At 47.0% G+C, this 22,910-nt stretch overlaps 2 protein-coding genes across 2 annotated transcripts in view; both read right to left on the bottom strand.

Moving 5' to 3' along the window:
• MEI1 (meiotic double-stranded break formation protein 1) overlaps positions 1-8,391 on the bottom strand; it is a 46,849-nt gene extending 38,458 nt beyond the window's left edge. The window contains exons 1-5 of the mRNA XM_028491471.1: positions 8,221-8,391; positions 4,777-4,900; positions 3,887-3,937; positions 1,536-1,609; positions 140-245 (exon numbers count right to left, since the gene is read on the bottom strand). Of these exons, the coding sequence (XP_028347272.1) occupies positions 140-245; positions 1,536-1,609; positions 3,887-3,937; positions 4,777-4,900; positions 8,221-8,391 (526 nt within the window). The remainder of the gene's footprint in view (positions 1-139; positions 246-1,535; positions 1,610-3,886; positions 3,938-4,776; positions 4,901-8,220) is intronic.
• Positions 8,392-12,174: 3,783 nt separating this feature from the next.
• Positions 12,175-16,046, bottom strand: LOC114486442 (uncharacterized). The gene has a single exon (XM_028490685.1). The coding sequence runs from the start codon at positions 15,993-15,995 to the stop codon at positions 12,201-12,203; it is 3,795 nt and encodes a 1,264-aa protein (XP_028346486.1). The 5' UTR covers positions 15,996-16,046; the 3' UTR covers positions 12,175-12,200.
• Positions 16,047-22,910: the final 6,864 nt, after the last annotated feature.

Below are 22,910 nucleotides of genomic sequence, written 5' to 3'. Positions count from 1 at the left end.
TTTTGCAGACGGGGAAACTAAAGCCTAGAGAAGGAAAGTAATGACTTCCCAGATGTACACAGTGAATGGACCACCCAGATGGAAGTGTGATCAAAACAGGTGAAAGGGTAGTGGTAGCTCTTCCCCAGAGGTCACTCACTGTGCTCCATCACAAGCTTGTCTGCCAGAGCAGGGATCGCGTCCACCAACTTGCCGAGAAGGGTCAGGGTGGCCAGGCTGCCTCGCATGGAGGGCATGTTACACAGCTACAGAGAGTGAACGTACTCTGCTCTATAAATTAGGATCAGGACAGATCTCCCACCAAAATTCATCTTGCCCTATCCACACCAAACCCTGTACTGCATGTGTCTCTCACCACAGTCAGTAATCAGCCTCTTTAGCTAAGTGTCTATATCCCCTATTGGACTGGGAAGCCCCGAAGGAAAGGCACTGAGTCAGATTCCTCTCGGTGTCCTCAGTACCTAGCTCAGTACATGTTTGTTAAACTAATTAAAATTTTGCCTCCTATGGAGCCAGAAACTGGGAGGTGAAATTTGGGAATGTCATAAAGATGGAATTCTAGTTCATTGCAAAAAAAATTGATTATCATCATCATTATTATAGCTACTATTACTGAACATTCTATTTGTCAGGTACTATACTTGATGCTTTACAGGCAGAGTCAATAGTACATATTTCACCTTTTCTACTGACTAGCTGTAGTACCTTAAGTAAGATTCTTAACTCTTCTGGTGGGAATTAATAATAGGACCAACTTCATAGGGTTGTTGGGAGGACTAAATGAGATAGTGCATGTAAAGCACCAACATAGTGCCTAGCGTATAGAAAGTGCTCAAAATGTTAAGTGGCATAATCATAATGATAAATGTTGATATATATAATTATAAATTCAATCATATATTAACCACATGCAGAGTAATTATAATGACATGATTATTTAACATTATTTCTAATTAAATGTTGCTCTTGATGGTGTTAAATGAGCATTTGTCTTCCTTTTGCCAAAAAAAAAAAAAAAAAAAGTGACTGATATTATTCCTAAATCTTAAACACAATGTAGAAGCTGCTTGTTTAACTGATATCTATGACTACATTGAAGAAAGCAGGTTAAATATACCTTCTCAGTGTTTACCTTAGATGCTGATAAAAGCAAATGCGTTCAGCACAAAATAAACCAAACAAAAATACTAAGCCAAGACATAGTGAACATATTTCCTTAATAAATTCATCAAGGAAATCTGTATTATATTTAGGAGGATATAGGGAATGGCCATGGATGATTATACCAGAAAATGGACTTCAGCACACGGAGGCAGCATTTGGGAGATTGAAAAGGGAAGGAAAGAAGCTACAAAGAGTACTGGAGCAGAAGACCCAGGCCCTAGCTCTGGCTCTGCCACTGACTCAGTGACCTCAGGCAAGTCCCTTTTCTTCTCCGGATTTCAATCTCCCCATCTATCCAAAGAAGGGTTGACCCAGCTCTGATATCTGAGGATTCTGAGGGGTACTCAAGAACCAACAGCTACTTTACTGACCTCTTTGTGACACTCATACAGCAGGCAATGAATGGTCTGCTCTAACTTCAGCTGAGTTGTAAGCTGGATGAGGACTGAGCAGACACAATAACATTACTAATCAGAAGACAGCCCATGGCCCAGAGTTTACTTTTCATAGCCCTTCTAATCTAAGTCATTTGCTTGTGTTAATCGGCATTAGTCTTTTCTATCTCCCCCATTCTTCACTGTTTTTTATCAATGGTTGACAACTAGGCTATACATTAGAATCACCTAGTTAGCTTAAAAAACAAAAAACAAAAAACAAAACTTAACACCCAAGTCCCACCCCAGACCAATTAAATCAGAATCTCTAGATAAAGAGTTTAAGCATCTGGACACTTTTTTAGTTTCCCAGGTAAGTCTATTGTGAAGCCAAGGTTGAAAACTACTATGTTACTTCTACCTTTTTCCTTCCTCAGAATTTGCTACTTCATATATGAAAAAAACAGAATTATGAGTTAGATCCTGTGCCAATAATTGGCGATAATATTATTGCTCAACCCCAAACCCGCCCTTCTATACAATTGTTTGTGATGCTTCTGTTGGTGTCTTTGAGGAGGAGTAAAGAAGAGGCTGGCTCTACAAGTCTGGGGAAAGCTGCAAACTAGATTTGGCTGCTGCTGAGGGAAGGCTCTGCCACCTCCAGGTAAAGAGGCATTCTAGGACAACACTCACAGAAACAGAAAGGCAGGAAGAAAACAGGAAACAGTGAGGAAGGAGCAAGTCCTTCTCCCTCTAGCTTTGCAATCTCCATCTAGTATCCACCCCCTCAGTGAAGTTCCTGGGATCTGATGAGGGTTCTGCAAGCTATGCTGGTACCAACCAGGAGCAGATGGCTTTAGGATTATAGCCCCACTCAAGAGTGGCCTTGAGGAAAATGGTGAAGGGAAATCTCCCCACCCCTGCCAGTAGTCGGACCTTCGAGGGGTACATTTGTTTGTCCACATTCTCTACACTGAGAGATGGGCAAAAGTACATACAGATCATATTGACTTATCTGTCACAGCTGCCAGCAGTTACAGCTGCTAACTGCATGTCTGGATAGTCATGGACCCAGCAGCAGCCAAGCAGCATCCTCTCCTCAGAGGTCTGTGTTTCATGTATGGGGTCCTTCCTCCAAACTTGTAAGTCTTAATAATTCCAGCCTCTCTCTTTGTTTCCCTATCCGTAGGGGTGGAAGCTGTTTTCAAAAATTGCTACCTCGGTGAAACTTGGTTCCCTTTTGCCTTCAGTTACCTAGTCAATAATTCTTTAAAGTTTTTTTCTGTTAAAATAACTTGTGTGGTTTATGTTTCGTGACTATATCCTAACTGATACAGTTCTTGCTCTTTCGGCAAGAATCCTCTCATCCCAGGGACTTCCCTCGTGGTGCAGTGGTTGGGAGTCTGCCTGCCAATGCAGGGGACATAGGTTTGAACCCTGGTCCAGGAAGATCCCACAGGCTGTGGAGCAACTAAGCCCATAAGCCACGGCTACTAAGCCTGCGCTCTAGAGCCCACGTGCCACAACTGCTGATCCCGCGTGCCTCAACTGCTGAGGCCCGCGTGCCTGGAGCCCGTGCTCCCCAACGGGAGAGGCCACCACAATGAGAAGCCCGCGCGCAGTGGCGAAGACCCAACGCAGCCAAAAATAACATAAAATGAAATGGATGAGTTTATTTTAAAAAGGAAAAAAAGGGCTTCCCTGGTGGCACAGTGGTTGAGAGTCTGCCTGCCGATGCAGGGGACACGGGTTCGTGCCCCGGTCCGGGAAGATCCCACATGCCGCGGAGCGGCTGGGCCCGTGAGCCATGGCCGCTGAGCCTGTGCGTCCGGAGCCTGTGCTCCCCAACGGGAGAGGCCACAACAGTGAGAGGCCCGCGTACCGCCAAAAAAAAAAAAAAAAAGGAAAAAAAAGAAAAGAAGCCTCTCATCCCAATGCTCTTATCTTCCTTCTTCTTGAGTCCTTTAAAACCCAAGCACTTCCACAGCTTTAACCACCACCTATGTGCAGACAACTTCCAACCAACCAATACGAATGTAATAAAAACAGAATTTTGTACATGTCTCTGTAACAGCACTCATCAGCCCTTGTTATTTACCAGACAATCTCTCTTCCAGATTGTAAACTCTTAGAGGATAGGGACCAAGTCAGATACAACCCTAGTATCTGATACAGTATGTGGCACAGAGTAGGTGCCCAAGAAAGAAATGCAGAATTAATGATTGACAATTGAATTTTCTTTATCTGTCTCTAAAATGGAACATTTCATCAAGGTCTCAAATAATCAAAGCTGCAATTCAGGCTACATCCCCGGCTTCAAATTTTAGGTATACACAGTTTAATCTTACCTTCAATACAGAGGTCTGTTATACTCCCATCCTCCACATTGCATAACAGTCCTTGGAGTAGAAGGAGGTAAGAGGGGGATGGTTAACGGATAAAAGAGGAACAAATCCAGAAAGGCACACTGTGAATTCTAAGACTAACAGCAGCTTTAAGCAATGTCCCAGCTAAATTCTATCCTCAGCACCAAACCCAAGATTTTCAGTAACCCACCCTGGCTTTGAAAGGATAAAAATAGTCAGTATGGCACAGCACAAAAACTGTGTGTTCTGGAGTCTCTAACAGACCTGGGGTAAAATTCCAGTTCTGCCAGCTGTTAGCTAAGACCTCCCTGAGCCTTGGGGATCATCCTCTCTCCCTTAAAAGACTGTCCTGGCAGTTAAAAGCCTGAAAAGCCTCCAGCAGAAAAAAGCACCCAATTCGAGTTAGCTCCCTTCCTCCCTAAAAGGGCTCATTCCATAGGAAATTATAATTGTATTAAAAGAAGGGACCTTTTAATCCATCTCATTTTACACGTGAAGAAACTAAGGTACAGAAGAGAAGAAGTAACTCAATCAGGGTCACACTCAGATCAGCAGACTCCAGATCTGACTTCTAATCCTGTTCAAAGACCACAGAGACTGGACTTTTTGAAAGATCACACATTTCCTACATTCATCTTCACACTTTTACTAACCTCTGAGCTGTGGTAAAGCCAGTTACCATACAATGCATCGTGTATCTTAGAAAGGGGACAATTTCTTCATTATTATGACAAAACAATTTACTAGTAAGTTAAACTGTTACATCGCAAAAAGTCTAAACTGTGGTTCCAAGACCATTTCTCCAAGACCCCAAAAGCAAATGTACAAGGTATACATGCAAAATTCATGCCAAGTTTTCCTTTCAATCTCACCGAAAAGCATGCTTATGAAGTGGATACAGACTCTCTGATCCTGAGCCACCAGCTGCACGACCAGGGAGGCATGCCTCATGAGAGCATCTCGGAAGCCGGACAGCACGTGCTTCTTGCGTACCAACTTGGAGCAGATGAAGAAAAATATTCAATAGCAACCAAGTCTCAGCCATTCTGAACCCGAACAAGTGTAATTCCAAATATAATTACAAGATAATACTGGTAGAATCATCTAAACTATGGAGTATGAAAAAGGGCATCATTTACATACAGGAATCCATGTGTTCAAACAAAGGATTATACAAGAGCAAAGGTTCCTAATAAAGTATATTTACATAGCACTTTACTGTTCACAAATCACTCTTTTGTCGACTAGCTCATTTAAGCCTAATGAGCTGGTAAAGCAAGCAAAAACAGATATTATTATCGCCATTCTGGAGATGAGAAAACTGAGGCTCAGACACCTTCCCAAGGACTCAAATCTAAGTATCCAACCAGGTGTTGTCCAAGGTCAGTGCTCTTTCCACAGTCTGTGAGAGTGATACTGGGGACCATTCATGAGCCTCACTGAGGTAGGTAGAGAAAAATTCATTCTCCCATTCAACGTAGATATAAATCCTCACACTCAATTCACCTCCCTATACAGGGAACTGGGTAGCAGATGTGCAAAGTACTCAAGACAACAGCAAAACTTAGGTCAAAAAAGGGGTGTGCACCGATGATAGAACTGGAACATGGGTACAACTGACTACATCACCCCTTCAACTGGTGAAAACTGAAGCTAAAAAAAGTGTGTTCAATAAAAGGTGGAGAAGTTGCATCTCTTATTGCCTCTAAACTGTGTAAGTCTCCCGTTCTCCTTCACCAATTCCTCCCACATAATGCATTAAGCTAGTGATCTAAATGAGTTACTCTAAAAATTTCCATGACGTTCCTTCACCTGACAGATTAAATCCAAGCTCCTTAGCTAGGATTCAAACTCTTAAAGGAACTGATCTCAACCCTGGCTCTCCAATCTCACCTCCCTCAACTGCCCTTCAAACACATTCTGATTACCTCCCCAAACTCATCCTTGCTAATCCTTGCCTCCTGGAAAAAGCTCCCCCATTTCCTCTAGCCCAAATCTCACCCATCTTCTCAAGCGTAATTCAAATGCTTCCTCCTCTGAAGAACCTTTCCTAATTTCACTCCTTATCCCACACAGCACTTGACCACAAATATGTCCACCTTCTAAATTCCCAGGAATGCGTTCTCTTATTTTCTTCCCTACCTCATTGTCTTATTCATCTCTGTCTCTCACTGTCCAACAATGGCAGCCTCAGAACTCTAGCCTCAGTGATATTGCAGATGTTACCAGCTAGCCCAGCGGTTCTCAGAATATAGTCTTTGGACCCCTGAAGGTGCCCAAAACACTTTCAGGGTATCCACAAGATCAAAATTATTTCTGTATAATACTAAGATGCTATTTGCCTTTTCCACTTATTCTCTTACAAGTGTACAGTATTTTTCAAAGGGGGCATGTCACAACAGATAAAATGCAGAAATATATGAGAACCCAGCTGTCCTCTATTAAGCCAGACATTAAAAAGATTTGCAAAAATGTAAAACAAAGACATTCCTTGCACCCTTTTTGTTTTGAAAATAGTTATTTTTATTTTTTAAATCATTTATGCCACAGAACTGTACACTAAAAATAGTAAATTTTATGTTATCAATACCTATATTTTGCCAAAATAAAAAGAATTATATTAATATGTAATGGACTATTATTTTTATAAATTTATTTATTTATTTTTGGCTGTGTTGGGTCTTCGTTGCGGTGCACGGGCTTCTCATTGCAGTGGCTTCTCTTGTTGTGGAGCACGGGCTCTAGGCATGTGGGCTTCAGTAGTAGTGACACAGGGGCTCACTAGTTGTGGCGCACAGGCTTAGTTACTTCACAGCATATGGGATCTTCCCGGACCAGGGATCGAACCCGTGTTCCCTGCATTGGCAGGTGGATTCTCAACCACTGCACCACCAGGGAAGCCCTACTATTATTTTTAAATGAATACTTTACACTTTTGTTATTTTTAATACAGTAAATAAACAAAAGCTCTTTGGGGGTCCTCAACACTTTAAAAAAGTGTAAAGCCAGACTTCCCTGGTGGCACAGTGGTTGAAAATCTGCCTGCCAATGCAGGGGACGTAGGTTCGATCCCTGGTCGGGGAAGATCCCACATGTCACAGAGCAACTAAGCCCCTGCGCCACAACGACTGAGCCTGCGATCTGGAGACCGCGAGCCACTACTGAGCCCGCGTGCCTAGAGCCCGTGCTCCCAACAAGAGAGTGGTTTTGAACTTTGTAGTCTCAGGATCTTTACAGTTAAAATTATTGGGGGTGGGGGGGTGGGGGGAGCTTCCCTGATGGCACAGTGGTTAAGAATCCGCCTGCCAATGCAGGGAACAGGGGTTCGACCCCTGGTCAGGGAAGATCCCACATGCCGCAGAGCAACTAAGCCCATGTGCCACAACTGAGCCTGCGTGCCACAACTACTGAAGCCCGCGTGCCTAGAGCCCGTGCTCCCAACAAGAGAAGCCGCCGCAATGAGAAGCCCGCGCTCTGCAACGAAGAGTAGCCCCCGCTGGCCGCCACTAGAGAAAGCCCGGTAGCAACGAAGACCCAACACAGCCAAAAATAAATAAATTTTTTTTTAAGGGTAAAGCCATTCCTAGAGCAAAAATTTGAGAACCGCTGATCTAGCTCATCCCCCACCCACCCACGGCAACAATTCCAGCCCTGTGACTCTGAGAGAACAGTCACCTCCCAAACTCTTCTTGGAGGTCTCCACGGACAAAAAACTCACTGCGAAGGTGGGTAGGCATTGAAGGAACAAGCAGCCCACGCTTCAGCCAGCTCTGCCTCTCAGAAAGCTCTTCCCCTCACCCCACTCCTGCTCGGCCGTAACTTCCACTCGTCCTGCCGCCACGGAGCCCAAGGAGCCCCCTCCTCCCATTCGCACAGTCAGAAAGCTAAGGAATAAGCCCCCAGGGTGCGGGAGCCTTGCCCTCAGGCTAAGCGGGGACTCAAATGGGAGGGAGCCTGAGCGAAGGCTAAACCTTGGAGAAGTGGAGAGAGGGTCAGCAAAGGGCAGGGCAGCTGGGAGAAGGGCTTACGGGAAGGTGGGAACGCGTGCCAGTGAGTCTAGGCTGGTGGCCCTGGGAGCCCCGGGTTTAGTGCGGACAGGGTAGGCCCACTTGAGGCGCAGAGCCAGGGTCTGGGCCTCCTTTGGAAAGGGGATGTTGAGCGGTCTGCGGGGTAGGCCGCCGTGGCCGGTAAGGGGGTGGGCCTGTTTAGGGACTAGATTTAACGAGGCGGGTGGGCCCGGCTTAGTTTCAGGGAAGGTGCGTCCGGTTGAAGGGAGTTGCTCCCGCCCGGTTGGTGAGGGAAATACCAGTTCGCACCGATACGCTAGGCTCCGGCAGCAGCTCCAGCGCGCAGGCCAGGCAGAGGCGTGGGGACATGGGCAGCAGCCAGCGCGGGTCGTGCCGGTAATGGGCCCTCTCGAAGAGCAGTGCCGCCTCTTCGTCCCTCCCGGGCCCGGGAAGGCCTGCCGCTTGCTCCCTCACAGCCATCTCTCCGCTTGCGTTCTACCACAGCAGCACCTTTTCCCGCGTAGTTTATGCGCAAGCGCACTTGGCAGAGCTCGACGCGGGCGCGTGGGGAGAAGGGTAATGCGCCTGCGCAAACCGAGTGCCTGCCAGTCTCAGGAGAGCAGCGGCCCTTGTGGGCTGGTGACGCGCCGCAGGAGTCGAAAGAGCGTACCTCTAAGCCCCAAGCTTTTTGCTCTTGGAGCCTGCAGAAATTCGTCTTTACCACGCCGAAGGTTGAAAAGCATTTATAAAAACTCTGTTATTAGCCTTGAAAAAGTAAGAAAAGGAAACAGTCTATTTGTGGTGTTCAAAAAGTAAACGATCTCAGGGACTCTTATCGAAAAACTATCAGCACTATTATTTTAAATTTACGTGGCACCTTTCAAACAATCTAAGGTGACCCCTTTCTTTCAGAGATTCTAAGATGGTCCCCTTAAAATATCGTCTCACAGAGGGCTGCACAGTACTTGTGATTTTGTGAGCGCAGAAGGTATACTGAAGAAGAAAAAAAAGATTGTTGTTAAGTGTATTAATAAAACCCGTCAATCTACAAGGATTTAATTAGCGCCAAAGTGCAACCGGTAAGTGTTAAAGGAGATAAGTTCAAGAGATGTTTTCTACATTCAGAAGCAGTGTGACGGAGTAGAAAAAGTGCTTTCCATGGCAAAATAATTTGGAAAACAATGGTTTATTTTTAATGGAGTATTATGAACTGATCTTGAGAAAAGTAGACATTAACATGGAAAAATCCTCGTTAAAATGCTAAGTGTACAAAAGATGCAGAATTATATACATAAGTATGTAAAATAAATAAGCAAACATTTATTCAACACCATTACATTATATTATAGCAGTAATATATGTTCAGTGAAGAAAATAGAAGAAAAAATAACATTTTGATATATTTTCTTCTAGTCTTTTTCTATACCTTTTTACAACAGCAACATACAAAGGTGTGTAAACTTTTCTCAGAAAAAATATATCATGTACATCTTCCATATAATTAAACATTATTCTATGTTTATTTTTTTAATGTCAACAAATTATGTATTCTTTTCGACAAAATTTGGAGCCAGGAACTCTGCTAGGATCTAGAGGATTCAAAAGTGAGCAAGAGACAGTCCCTGTCCTCAAGGAACTAGAACTAGTCAAGGAGAAAGAGAAGCAAATTATTACATTTGGGTACATTTGTATTAGTTATCTATTGCTGCACAACAATCCATGTAATGGATTGAATGGTGACCCTCAAAAAGACATCTCCATGTCTGCTGTGGACTGAATTGTGTCCCCCAGATTCAGATGTTGAAGTCCTAACCCCTAATGTGACTGTATTTGAAGATAGGGCCTTTAAAGGGGGTACCTAAGTTTAAATGAAGTCATAAGGGTGACACCCTAATCCAATAGGATTGGAGGCCTTATAAAAAGAGGAAGAGAGGGCTTCCCTGGTGGCGCAGTGGTTGGGGGTCCGCCTGCCGATGCGGGGGACGCGGGTTCGTGCCCTGGTCCAGGAGGGTCCCGCGTGCCGCGGAGCGGCTGGGCCCGTGAGCCGTGGCCGCTGAGCCTGCGCGTCCGGAGCCTGTGCTCTGTGGTGGGAGAGGCCACGGCAGTGAGAGGCCCGCGTACCGCAAAAAAATAAATAAATTAAAATAAAATAAAAATAAAAAGAGGAAGAGAGGAAGATCTATCTCTCTGTTTATGTATAGGCATTGAGGAAAGGCCATGTGAGGACATAGTGAAAAGGTGACCATCTCTAAGCCAGGAAGAGAGCTCTCACCAGAAACCAAATTAGCCAACACCTTGATCTTGAACTTCTAGCCTATAGACCTGTGAGAAAATAAACTTCTGTTGTTTAAGCCACCCATGCTGTATTATTTTGTTATAGCAGCTGGAGCAAACTAATGTAACGTCCGAAATCCCCACAACCTGTAAATTACCTTTTTTCCAAAGGATCTTTACAGTTGTAATTAAGGATCTTGAAATGAAGATATCATCCAGAGTATCCAGTGGGCCCTAAATTCAATGATAACTATCTTGAGAAGAGACACACAGAGTAAAGGAGGAGGCACTGTAACCACGGAGGCAGAGATTGGAGTGATGGTGCCACAAGCCAACAAATGCCTGCAGCCACCAGAAGCTGGAAGAGACAAGGAACGGATTGCCCTCTAGAGCCTTTGGTATTAGTGTAGCCCTGCTGACATCTTGATTTCATTCAGACTTCTGGCCTCCAGAACAGAGAGAATAAATTTCAGTTGTTTTAAGCCACCAAGTTTGTGGTAATTTGCTACAGTAGCCATAGAAAACTAACACCCCAATATTTCGCAGCTTAAAACAACAAACATTTATTATCTCATAGTTTCTGTGGATCAGGAATCCAGGCACAGCTTAGCAAGGTGACCCTGGCTCAAAGTCTCTCATGAGGTTGTACTCATCTCAAGGCTCACTAGGGCCAAAGGATCTGCTTCCAGGTTCACTCAAATGATTGGTGGCAGGATTTGTTTCCTCAAAGGCTGCCGGACTGAGGGCCTCACTTTCTTGAGGGCTGTTATCCAATGGCCGCCTCAGTTCCTTGCCACGTGTGCCTTTCCATAAGGCAGTGCACAAAATAGAGGACAGCTTCCCTCAGGGAACAAGCAAGAGAATCGAGAGAGGGTGCCCAAGATGGAAGCTACAGCCTTTGAAACCTGTTCTCAGAAGTGACATTCCATCATTTCTGCTGTATCCTATTCGTTGGAAGTGAGTCACTGGATCCAGTCCACACTCGAGGAGAGGAGCATACACAGGGCAAGAATACCAGAAGGTAGTGAGCATTGGGAGCCTTCTTAGGGCCTGCCAACCCCAGTATAAGTGCCGTAGTAGTGGTAGACAACACATAGGAAGAAAAGCATCAAAACATTAACTGGGTGATGGGATTATGGATTGTTTTTCCCTTTTTTGAATTTTCTAAACTCTCTTTAATGAGCATGTATGGGTTTGACAATGAATTTAAAAATAGGAAAGCTAAATGAAAGGGAAGAAAGGAAGGGAGAAAGTAAAGAAGTGGGGGAGGATAAAGGAGAGAGGAGGAGAAAACCTGAATTGAATTTTCTGAATTAAATTTGAGTTCTGTGAGTCTGCTTCAACCTGCTGAAGCTGTCTACAGAAGTATCACAAGACATAATGCCTTTTAGCTAAGAAGTTTCAGACTTGATTGAAAAAAACAATTAGCTCCAGGATGTCCTGGAGGGTGAGGTGAGGGAAAACAACAAGGAATTAAGGTTGCCAGTGCTTGAGAATTGAAGAGTTCAGAAATGGTTTTTCCGTGAAATCTGTTCACAGGCAGCAGAATCCCAGCAGGGCAGATGCTCAGTGATCAGCTCCCTTCCTTGTGACTGAAAGGACCTGAATAGTAGTGTCCGGTGCAGAGCACCACCCCTCCCACAAGCAGCTGAGGTTATTTGAGCATCCTACCTCAACCAGAATTAGCTTGGAATAGGACAGGACTGAACTATGATAGAAACTTCAGTAAACCCTCCTCTGAGGAACTGGAGAGGGGAGGTATTAGGAGATGGCATTGGGCTGACCCACATTCCCCGAAACTTGAAAACCATAGAGTAGAAGTAGCTTCTATGCCACCCACAGAGTATCCCAAACCCCAAAAGGGGGGCACTCATAAAACGTGTACCAAAGAAATCAGAACCCCACAGGGCCCAAATAACCAATTTTATTAGAGGTTATTTTATCATCCCCTTTGGGAGTGAGCAGACCACTCTCCTGCCTTCTCTGACGTGTTTTGAGGATTCTGGACCCACCGCCTATTTCCTAAAGCCATGCTGGAGCAGGAAACCCCTCAAATGCTTCATAAGACCAAACTTTTGGGGGGCTGGTGGATTCCTTGGGGCCCCATGTGGGTTCTCAATTTCCTCAAGTTCTTCTGTTTTGGGAAGAGCAACCGCAGCAGCGCAGTGACCTGGTGGCTGAAGGTCCCTCTTCAAAGAAGCGTGGTCTCTGATGCTGTCCTCCCTTGCATGTGGGTCACCCACTTTGGGAAGCAGGATAGGATCAGGATCCCTCGCACTCAGGTTGGGGGCTAAGTGCTGGGGCTTGGCCACGTGTGGGGACCAGGAAATCCTGTTCAAAAAGCTCATGCTCAGCCTTGCTGCAGCAGAGTGCAGACTCCTTTTGGAGCTGAAGGTGTCTGTGGAACAGGAGGAAGGCTGCTGCCCAGCCCCTCTGCCTTCCTCCGGCTCCAGGCTTCCTCTTCTCCTGTGTGTGGGCTGCTGACATTTGAATCTGGGCGGCTCCTGAGGTGCGTGCCCCTTCCTCCAGTGGTCTGCCCTGAAGTATGAGATCCTCACTCTGCCGGGAGCCCTCTCTGCCATCTGGGAGACCCCTGGCCTGACCATTTTCCTGCCCCCGCTGTTCTCACTGGAGGCTTCTTGGACACTTTCTTGGCCACACCAGTTACTAGATTCTGCTGCAGGCCTCGGGTTCCTGGGAGCAGTGAGCTTGGCCCTAGGAGGAGCCTCTTTCTGGACGTCCTGTCGTTCTCTGAGGCCCCCTGGTGGTCTGACTCTCTTGGGCTTTTCAGGATGGATAGAAATGCCCATTGGCTCTGTCTGGTGTGGTCTATGCTTCTCCAGAGCCCTGGCCTGTGTAGGAGGTTTTGAGCTTTTCCTTTCTGGGGGCTGAACGCTCTGGGACCTCTCTGGGGACTTAAGGCCTGGCCTGGAGCCCTGGGCCCCACAATGCCTTTCCTGCTGCCCCTGCAGCTCACAGGCCTTGTGTAACCCAGGGAGCCTCACCCCCGCAAGGGGCAGTGGGCATGGTGCTAAGAAGTTAAAGCACAAGTAAGACTCTAGGATCTGCTGGGGGAGGCCCCACTTCAGGTGTGCAATCTTCTGCTGCACAAGGGACTCCAGGAGCAGTAGCTGGCTCTTCTTGAGGACTGGCCACTTCGGCAGGATGGTGAGGGCAGTGGGAAAATCCACCAGAGCTGTGGCAGCTTGTGGGGCTTGGCCACATGAGACAGAGGGGCAGGCAGAGGGCAGGCCCAGGGGAGCAGCCAAAGACTGTGGGTTCCGGAGCTGTCGAGTCAGGCCAGAGGTCTTCCCTGGAACCACTCCTTTGTCCCTTTGTCGGCTTTTCTGCAGTTTAGGGTGGGCCTGCCAGGAAGCTGGAATGACACTGTGCTTCCTGGCAGTGGCCGTGCTCTGGCTGGCCAAATGCTCTCCCTCCCCACTGGCAAGCAGGAAGAGTTCATTCTGGTGGGGGAGAGGCTTCATCTCAGGACAGGGAGCAGAGGCCACAGCCTGTTCCTGGTCCATGGCCCCATATCCAGAGCCAGTGAGGGCTGGGGGCCCCTCACCGCCAGAACAGTCAACTCGGAGATTGCCTTTAGCAGCACCCTTTCCTCTGACTTGGCCCTTGTTTCTTCCCCTTAGTTCTCGAAGCCTGCCAGCATCCTCAGCTCTGCACTTTCCCTGGCTCCCTACATCCTGGATTTCTGCAGCGTCCTCATCTTCACCCTTATTCTGGCTTCCTTGCCCTTGTATCTGGATCTCTCCATAGATTTCACTTCTTAACTCTCCCTGATCATCTCCTCCAGGAGCCTGGGTCTCTTTATCATCATCACCTGTGGTCCCTCTCAGGTTTCTCTTCTCTTGGATTTGAAATTCTACACCATTCTCACCTCCAATCTGTTCCTGGCTCTTCCACTCTGATGTACAGACATTTCCATTAATCTTATTTTTTAACAGTCTTTGCTTCCCTCCCCTAAGTCTCTGGACCTTTCTACCATCCTCGCTTCCAAACCCTCTCTGGCTTTTCTTCTCCAGTGTTGGATTTTCTGCATTGTTCATTTCTCTAGTCTGCTCCCAGCTCCTTCTCCCTGGTGAGTGGCTCTCTCCAATTTCACCAACTAACTGTCCCTCATTCTGTCTCTCAGGTCTCTGGGTCTCTGTACCATCCTCACCTCCAGCTTCTCTCTGGGGTCTCTTCTCTGGTGCCTGAATTTCTGTTTCATTCTCACCTCCCATCTGCTCCCGGTTCTTCCCATCTGACAAATGAGTCTTTCCATCAGTGTCACCTCTTAACTGACTCTGGTTTTCTTCCCCAGGTGCCCAGGTCTCTGTACCATTCTCAGCTCCAGCCTCTCTCTGGTTTCTCTTCTCTGGAGCTGGAATTTCTGCACCATTCTCACCTCCCATCTGCTCCTCTTTCTTCCATTCTGCTGAATGAGTTTCTACATCAATTTTACTTGCTAATTCTCCCCAATTCTCTGCCTCAGATGCCTGGGTATTTGCACCATCCTTGCCTCTAATGTGTTCCTGATTTTTCCACTTTGGTATGTGAATCCTTCCATTAATTTCACTGTTTAACTGATGCTGGTTTTCTTCCCCAAGTTTCTGAGTCTCTTTACCATGTTCACCTTTAACGCCTCTCAGGTTTCTCTTCCCTGTTGCCTGGATGTCTGTACTATTCACATCAACAAACTGCTCCTGGTTCCTCCTTCCTGGTAGATGGGTCTCTACATGAGTTACACCTCTTAATTGTCTCTGGTTCTCTGCCTCGGGTGCCAGGATATCTGTACCATCTTCATCTCCGTTCTTTCTCTGGTCTCTCTTCTCCAGTGCCTGAATTTCTGCTCTATGTTCACCTCCAATCTGGTCCTGATTCCCCCAACATGGTATCTTGAATTCTCTCCCAATTTCACTTGCTACTGGTTTCTGGTCTCCCCAGAATCGTGCCTGGATCACCACCCAATCCTCCGCTCTTATCTCCCTGAGGTTCTTCCTTCTAGATATCTGGCTTTGCCCAGCATCCTCACCTGTTTTCAGGGCTTGATTTCCCCACCCCACTTGAAGTTCATGTCTTAGTTGTTTCTGGATCTCTATCCTATATAATTGGACCTTCCCAGCTTTCTCACTTCCGTTTTGATCCTGCATTTCCCACCCTGGTGTCTGGATCTCTGTAACATTCTCACTTTGAACGCATTCCTGTTTTCCCCACACCAGGGCTTGGGTCTCTAGGCCATCCTCTTTTTTCACTTCCCCCAAGTTCCCCCTCCCAGATATCTGGATTTGCACAGCATTCTCACCTCCAACCTGGCCCTTTCTTCTCCTCTCTTCTGCCTGAATTTCTATACTAGTATCACCTTTAATCTGGTCTTGTTTTCCCCACCCTGGCAGCTGGGTCTCCCCACCATTCTCAGTTCCAGTCTGGCCCTGCTTCCTCAACCCTTGGGCCCGGGTCTCTCCTTCATCCTCTCCTCTGGCTTCTTTCTTATTCTTCTCAAAAGACTGGGTCTCTGTAGCATCCTTATTCCTACTCCTATCCTGCGTCTCCCACATTGGCGTTTGGGTCTCTGCATCAATTTTACATCTTAACTGTTCCTGTTTCTCTCCTCTTCGTGCCTGGGTTTCAGAAAGATTCTCACCTCCAGCATCCCTCTGATTTCTCTTCCGTAGTTTCTGACTTTCAGCTCTGTTCTCAACTCCCACCTGGTCTTGATTCTCCCACCATGGTGTCAAGATCTCTCCAACAGCTTTACTTATTACTAGTCTCTGTCTTCCCCGCTCCAGGACCTTAGGCTCTGCCTTGTCCTCCATCCCAAAGTTTATTGGGAGTTGCCTTCCAGATGCCTGAATTTCCCAAGCATCCTCTCCTCTGCTCTCTCTCCGGTTCACCCACCCTGGAGCCTGGGTCTCTCTACTATCCTCTCTGCCTAGTGTCCGGTTTTCCCTCCCTGGTGCCCAGGCCTCTCGTGGGCAGCGCCAGGACTTCCAGATGGGCATTCCCACTTGTTGGTTGGAAGGAACAGGTAGGAACTCTCTGGAACAGAACTGCAACCTCTGGGCTGATGGGAGGTTTGGGAGAGAGGCCATGGAGGTGGGGTGGCATCTCATGCCGACAATATGCTCCAGTGGTACCAGTTCTTCCGGGGAGTGGACCAACAGCTGCTCCATCCTTTGGCACATGTCCAGGGCAGGGGGCAGTGGCTTGCAAATCAGGTGAGTCTGGTCATCACTACGACACCAGGGTACCTGCCACGCTTCCCAAGAACTGTCCTGAGGTAGCATACAGGTGCTTGAAAAGGAGGTGGTGCAAAAGATGTGTTCCAAAGGTGTGTAGGCATCCCAAGGTAAACCTTGACCTGGCTGCTGACAAGAAAGCAGATATTGAGTCCATGAATCCTGGAGGCTCCTCCGGTATTCCCCTCTCTTATTTGGGGCCCATTGTTGGGCATCCAGGCCCCTGAACTTGCCAGGACTGAAGAGGAATTCAGGGGTCAGCCCGAAACAAGTGTCATGTCTCATGGAGGGCACTGCCCACTTCTGCGGTGGCACCTGTAGGTGAGAACAGAGAAGTAAAATCTTTGCATTCACATTATCTCATCTAATCCTCAGATCAGGATTCTAATCCCCATTATCCAGATGAGGATGCTGGGGCTCAGGAATGGGGAGTCAGTTCTCTTAGGGAAAACAGTATTCATTCAAGAAAGAAAGATATGGGGCTTCCCTGGTGGCGCAGTGGTTGAGAGTCCGCCTGCCGATGCAGGGGACGCGGGTTCGTGCCCCGGTCCAGGAAGATCCCACATGCCGCGGAGCGGCTGGGCCCGTGAGCCATGGCCGCTGAGCCTGCGCGTCCGGAGCCTGTGCTCCAAAACGGGAGAGGCCACAACAGTGAGAGGCCCGCGTACCGCAAAAAAAAAAAAAAAAAAAAAGAAAGAAAGAAAAAGAGTTTACTCCAGGCCAGGCACTGTTCTAGGTGCTGGCGGTACCAGCATGAACAAGACAGACAAAGTCTTTGTTGGGAGCTGTCTTTTAGACATGGAAGACACAATAACTAAGTATACAACATAATGTTAGGTGTTGAAAAGTCTTTTGTTGGTGTTTTTTTTTTTTTTCCTTTGGCCACGCTGCATGGCATGAGGGATCTTAGTTCCCCAACCAGGGATCAGACCCATGCCCCCTGCAGTGGAAGCGTGGAGTCTTAATCACTGGACTGCCAGGGAAGTCCCCTTGAAAACTGTTCTAACGGAAATAAAAGCAGAGTGGGAATGGGGTTAGCTCCTTTAGACATATTGGTCAGAGAAGGCCTCTCAGAGGAGGTGACATTTGAATGGACACCTGAATGAAGCAAGGGACAAACCAAGTGACATATGAGGAAAGAGCATTGTAGGCAGAGGAGACATTAGTGCAAAGGCCCTGAGGATGGAGCTGGGTCATCTGTATAAGAACAGCTAGGGGGCCTGTGTGGCCAGAATGGAATGAGTGAGTGATGAAGAGAGCACTAGGAGATGAGGTCAGAGAGGAATGCAGGGCAGATTATTCTGAGCCTTGGAGTTGTGGTTAGAAGTTGGAATTTTTTTTGTTTTTTTTTTAGGAGTTGGATTTTATTCTGAGTTTGACTGGAAGTGTATCCATCAGAGCCATTGCAGAGTCTTGAGTGGCAAAGTCCTGTGATCTGTTTTTTTTTTTAAAGTTTGTTCTTGCTCATGAGCATAATGTTAGGCTTAAGCCAGGTGCAAAAAAATACTTACTGTATGATTCCATACAGACAAAACTAGTCTATGCTATTAGAAATCAGCACAGTTGTGTCTGCAAGCTTCTGGGCTGCTGGTAGTGGTCTGTTTCTTTTTTTTTTTAACTTTTTATTTTGTTTTTAAATTTAAATTTAAATTTATTTATTTTTGGCTGTGTTGGGTCTTTGTTGCTGCGTGCAGGCTTTCTCTAGTTGCGGCAAGCGGGGGCTGCTCTTCGTTGCAGGTTGCAGTGCGTGGGCTTCTCATTGTTGTGGCTTCTCTTGTTGTGGAACACGGGCTCTAGGCGCACAGGCTTCAGTGGTTGCAGCACGCGGGCTCAGTAGTTGTGGCTCGCGGGCTCTAGAGTGCAGGCTCAGTAGTTGTGGCGCACGGGCTTCGTTGCTCCGCGGCATGTGGGATCTTCCTGGACCAGGGCTCGAAGCCGTGTCCCCTGCCTTGGCAGGCAGATTCTTAAGCACTGCGCCACCAGGGAAGTCCAGTGGTCTGTTTCTTAATCAAGTGCTGCACCTGGATGTGTTCAGTTTGCAAAAATTCATTGATCTATACACTTATAATCTGTATATTCCCTTGGATTAACATTTTTTAAATATATATTTATCTATTTATTTTTGGCTGCGTTGGGTCTTCGTTGCTGCACGCAGGCTTTCTCTAGTTGCATCGAGTGGGGGCTACTCTTTGTTGCAGTGCGTGGGCTTCTCATTGTTGTGGCTTCTCTTGTTGTGGAACACGGGCTCTAGGCGCACAGGCTTCAGTGGTTGCAGCACGCGGGCTCAGTAGTTGTGGCTCGCGGGCTCTAGAGTGCAGGCTCAGTAGTTGTGGTGCATAGGCTTAGTTGCTCCATGGCATGTGGGATCTTCCCGGACCAGGGCTCGAACCCGTGTCCCCTGCATTGGCAGGCGGATTCTTAACCACTGTGCCACCAGGGAAGTCTGGATTAACATTTTTTAAAAAGAGAAAGAAGTTCATTCTGTTGGCTGCGTGGAGCACTGACGATGGTTGGGTGAGAGAGAAGGCAGGAACCAGGCAGAAGGCAGTACCTACAGTCCAGGTGAGCCCTGAGGGTGGCTTTGCCCAGGAGGGTGAGGTGAAGTTTTAAGAAGTGATCAGATTCGAGATATGGGTTGCAAGTAGAGCCCATAGGACTTGAAGGTGGATTGATCCTGAGGAGTGAGGGAGAGAGAAGTCCAGGGTGACCGCTGGGTTTGGGGCAAGATAATGCTCTTCCTGACCAGTCTGAGTTCATCTCTGATACACAGGACATAGAACAGGGTCCTTATAACAAATGACTGAGACAATCATGGTGTTGAGGGAAGGAGGTGTGTGGGATCCCCTCACCTTGATGACCTTCCTCATTCTGGAGTGGGTCCTGGTGACCTGGTGCCAGTAGTGCTGGACTTGCTAGATCAGAAAGAGGCAGAGGACAAGCAGGTTGCTGCAGCAGCGAGGGTCCCTGCAGCTGCGATCCTCGGAGAGCAGGCCCCGCACCGGCTCCCACTCAGAGCCCTGGAACGGCCCCACCACGACACAGGCGCCCAGGAGGGGCAGCAACATGACACAGCTTAGGTCAGGCAGGTGGTGTTCAGGAGTTGTAGGGCAGGACTGGTATGGCTGACCCAGCCACTTTGGGGCGGGGTAGCCCCTGCCTCATAGCACCCCCGTCACTAAGGCCACCTCACAAAGGCTCCCGATGCTGCAGCCTCAGCTCCAGCTGCTGAACCTAGCACCAGAGCTGGATAACAGGCCCTCCGTACAGGTGAGGACAACATCAGGGAACTGCCCAAAAGGAATTAAGAGGAAGAAGAACTTGTTTTAAACATCCTGACCTCTGGAATGGAGAGATTAAGTTCCCCCGTGTATGATGGAGGGATGGAAACTGCAGTCTGCTTGATTTCTTTCTTCCTGTTTGATACTTTCATCCATTTGTCCATCAGGCTATCCAATATCAAACATTTAATGAACACTGTATTGAATGTGTGTTCTTGTTTAACCACCCAGCATATCCTGATTTTTTGTTGGAGGATTACTTTCCCATCCCAGGATCACTGTTTGTAGGAGTATAAATGCTACCCTGGAGACTTTCACCCAAAGGTTATATTCAAAATATTGAATTACAGAGCAGGCAGGGTCATCAGCCAATCAGAATGGGCCACACCTTAACCCTTTAATACCTGTGTTGTAAGTGGCCCCTGGGGTCCCGGTAGAAGGGCATCACCTATTTACCAACCAGTTGGGAAGTATTTCTCTATTTTAAAAACCCAGGGACTTCCCTGGTGGCGTAGTGGTTAAGAATCTGCCTGCCAGTGCAGGGGACACAGGTTCGAGCCCTGGTCCGGGAAGATCCACATGCCGCGGAGCAAATAAGCCTGCGTGCCACAACTACTGAGACCTTGTGCCACAACTACTGAAGCCCGTGCGCCTAGAGCCTGTGCTCCGCAACAAGAGAAACCACCTCAGGGAGCAGCACGCCCACTGCAACGAACAGTAGCCCCCGCTCACCACAACTAGAGAAAGCCCGCACAGCAACAAAGACCCAGTGCAGCCAAAAATAAATAAATAAATAAATTTTTTTTTAAAGACCCCAATATACCACACAATGTATCTTGGTTAAATGTTACCCCAGCTTATACCTGATACTCTTTCACAGGCCCAGGACAACCAAGGAGTGGAGATGTGACCTAAGTTTGGCCGATTGGGCTCTCTCTTCCAGGGCTCTATCAAGGTAGGGATAGGAAGCTGGTAAAAAAAAAAAAAAAGAAAAGCAGCCCATGGCAGCTAGAAACTGACCCAGCTCTGTCAGTTAGGCCTGATGTTGCTAGGAGCTGGCCTGACACTCATAGCTGAGCCTTGGTGTTCTCCTGTTGAACATAAAATATTTCATAGAGTGTCAGCATCAGACAAAACCACTCTAACTGTGATAATCAAGACGAAAACAAGACCACTCTTTAGTCATGTCTGAACACAGACAAAAGCATGAACATTGTCAAAACCACAAAAATAACCAAACATCTCACTATCCTGGCTAATATCTATTTTGTTACCAATTATAGCTTTAGCCTCACTTCATTCCTTCCACCTTGTAGATAAGATTTATTAGGATGCCCAATCACAGAATTACTCACACTTTCTGATAGTGTCTAATCCAGAGCAAACCCCATTTCCTTGAACCCTCCCGAAATCATTTGACACAAGCCCCAATCCTATAGTAAATCCAAACACCCTCTTACTGAGAAGTGCCACAGTTCCCCATGGTATGTGTTCTCCGTTGTTGCAATGAGTAATAACACTGTAGAGGTGTGTTCCTGGTGGTCTTTAGCTAAATTTAGGACAGTGGCGTAAGATTTTATGTGTGGTCCTGCTCTCACAGCCAGCTCCCCTTGAACCTCCGGGCTCCACTGCAGAGTCTTTTCCCAGATTCCTTTTTGCTTGCTTGCTTGCCACCAAAGATCCCTAAGTGAAAGAAGAACTTCCTCTGGATCAGGCACAGTGCCAAAAGATAGATATCCAAAGTGTCCAAGGCATCTACCAGGCCTGCTCTCATAAAGCTCTCAGTATGGTTGGAAAGGCCCACACTGAATAAAAGACAGAGTTGACGAAGGCTACAAAGGGCAAGTACAGGAGGCTTGTGGGTGCATCCAGCAGGGGCAATTACCTGGTCTGGATGATCAGGGAGGCTTCACTGAAGAGGTGATAAACACTAAGCAGAACAGTGGAGCACATCACATCACTCCCAACAGAGGGTGATGGATGGGCTTGGGGAGATTGGGGTGAGCTTAGGGTAGAAAAAGAAAGTGGGTGGGGCTGTAACATGCGGATGAGGAGGAGGGTACTGGTGGGGAGAGGCCTAGTAAGCCATGGCAAGGATTTAGCATTTTAAGCACAGAACTATGGTAAAAGACAAATTTCTAAGACAAATTGATTCTGAGCATATGTTAACATTTATCAACTAACTAGCAAGGGAAATAGCAAGATACAAGAGGGTGGGCTAGTTCTGTGAGAACATGGAAACTGAGTTATTACATAGTTTGGAAACAATTAATTAGGTAGAGTGTACAGTCTCATTACTCATGGTCATAAAAACATCAAGCCCCTATCAGTCGTTACTAGGAGATCTGGGATATAATGGTCCAAGATGCCAGGTAGGCCAAATAACAACCAGACATTATTATAAAGGATATCAAAAAAGCAAATGATAATGACACATCTATGACTGTAAACTGGAATAATAAGATTTCATTCTCCCACAGTGGTAGCTGATAGGTCCAATCAATATGGAAATATGAAACAGGATCTGAGAAAGATGAGGAGCAGGGTTCTACTTTTTTAAAAAAAATATCTACTTATTTATTTATTTGGCTGTGCCAGGTCTTAGTTGTGGCACTCAGGATCTTCGTTGTGGCATGCAGGACTGTAGTTGCAGCTTAGTTGCTGCACGCGGGATATGGGATCTTTTTTTAGTTGCGACATGCGAACTCTTAGTTGCAGCAGGTGGGATCTAGTTCCCTGACTAGGGATCGAACCTGGGCCCCCTGCATTGGGAGTGTGGAGTCTTAGCCACTGGACCACCAGGGAAGTCCCCACAGGTTCTACTCTTGAACAGGAGCCATCAGTGGGAATTTCTTAATTTGGAGACAAAATTTATTTTTTGACAAGTCATAGATATGCATGCATGAGGTTTGATTGGGGGATTTTTTATGTAATAAATATTCAGTCCTGGAGCCACTTCAAACCCATCTGGTTGGGTTTTCAAGCAGAGCAAACAGATGTGGTAGAAGTAACCCAAGCCGATAGCCAAAAATCCCAGGGTCCAGTTCTGGCTCTGCCACTGCCTCATTCTGTGACTGTGGACAAGCAGCTTTCCCTCTCTGGTAGTCAGTACCTGTAAAATGAAGGGGTTGCACTGCGTGATTCCTAAGGGTCCTGCTAGGTCTCTACTTCTAGGTTTCCAAAGGAAATAACTGGAACTGGCCCACTATGGTCT

Source organism: Physeter macrocephalus, chromosome 6, assembly GCF_002837175.3.
Source record: "Physeter macrocephalus isolate SW-GA chromosome 6, ASM283717v5, whole genome shotgun sequence".
In the NCBI taxonomy this organism is placed as follows: Eukaryota; Metazoa; Chordata; class Mammalia; order Artiodactyla; family Physeteridae; genus Physeter; species Physeter macrocephalus.
The sequence above is the reverse complement of the archived record's forward strand: the minus strand, read 5'-3'. Positions and strand labels throughout refer to the sequence as shown.

Excerpts from the sequence above, each read along its gene's own strand:
- LOC114486442 (XM_028490685.1), bottom strand. The coding sequence starts at position 15,995 with ATGGAGGACAAGGCAGAGCCTAAGGTCCTGGAGCGGGGAAGACAGAGA.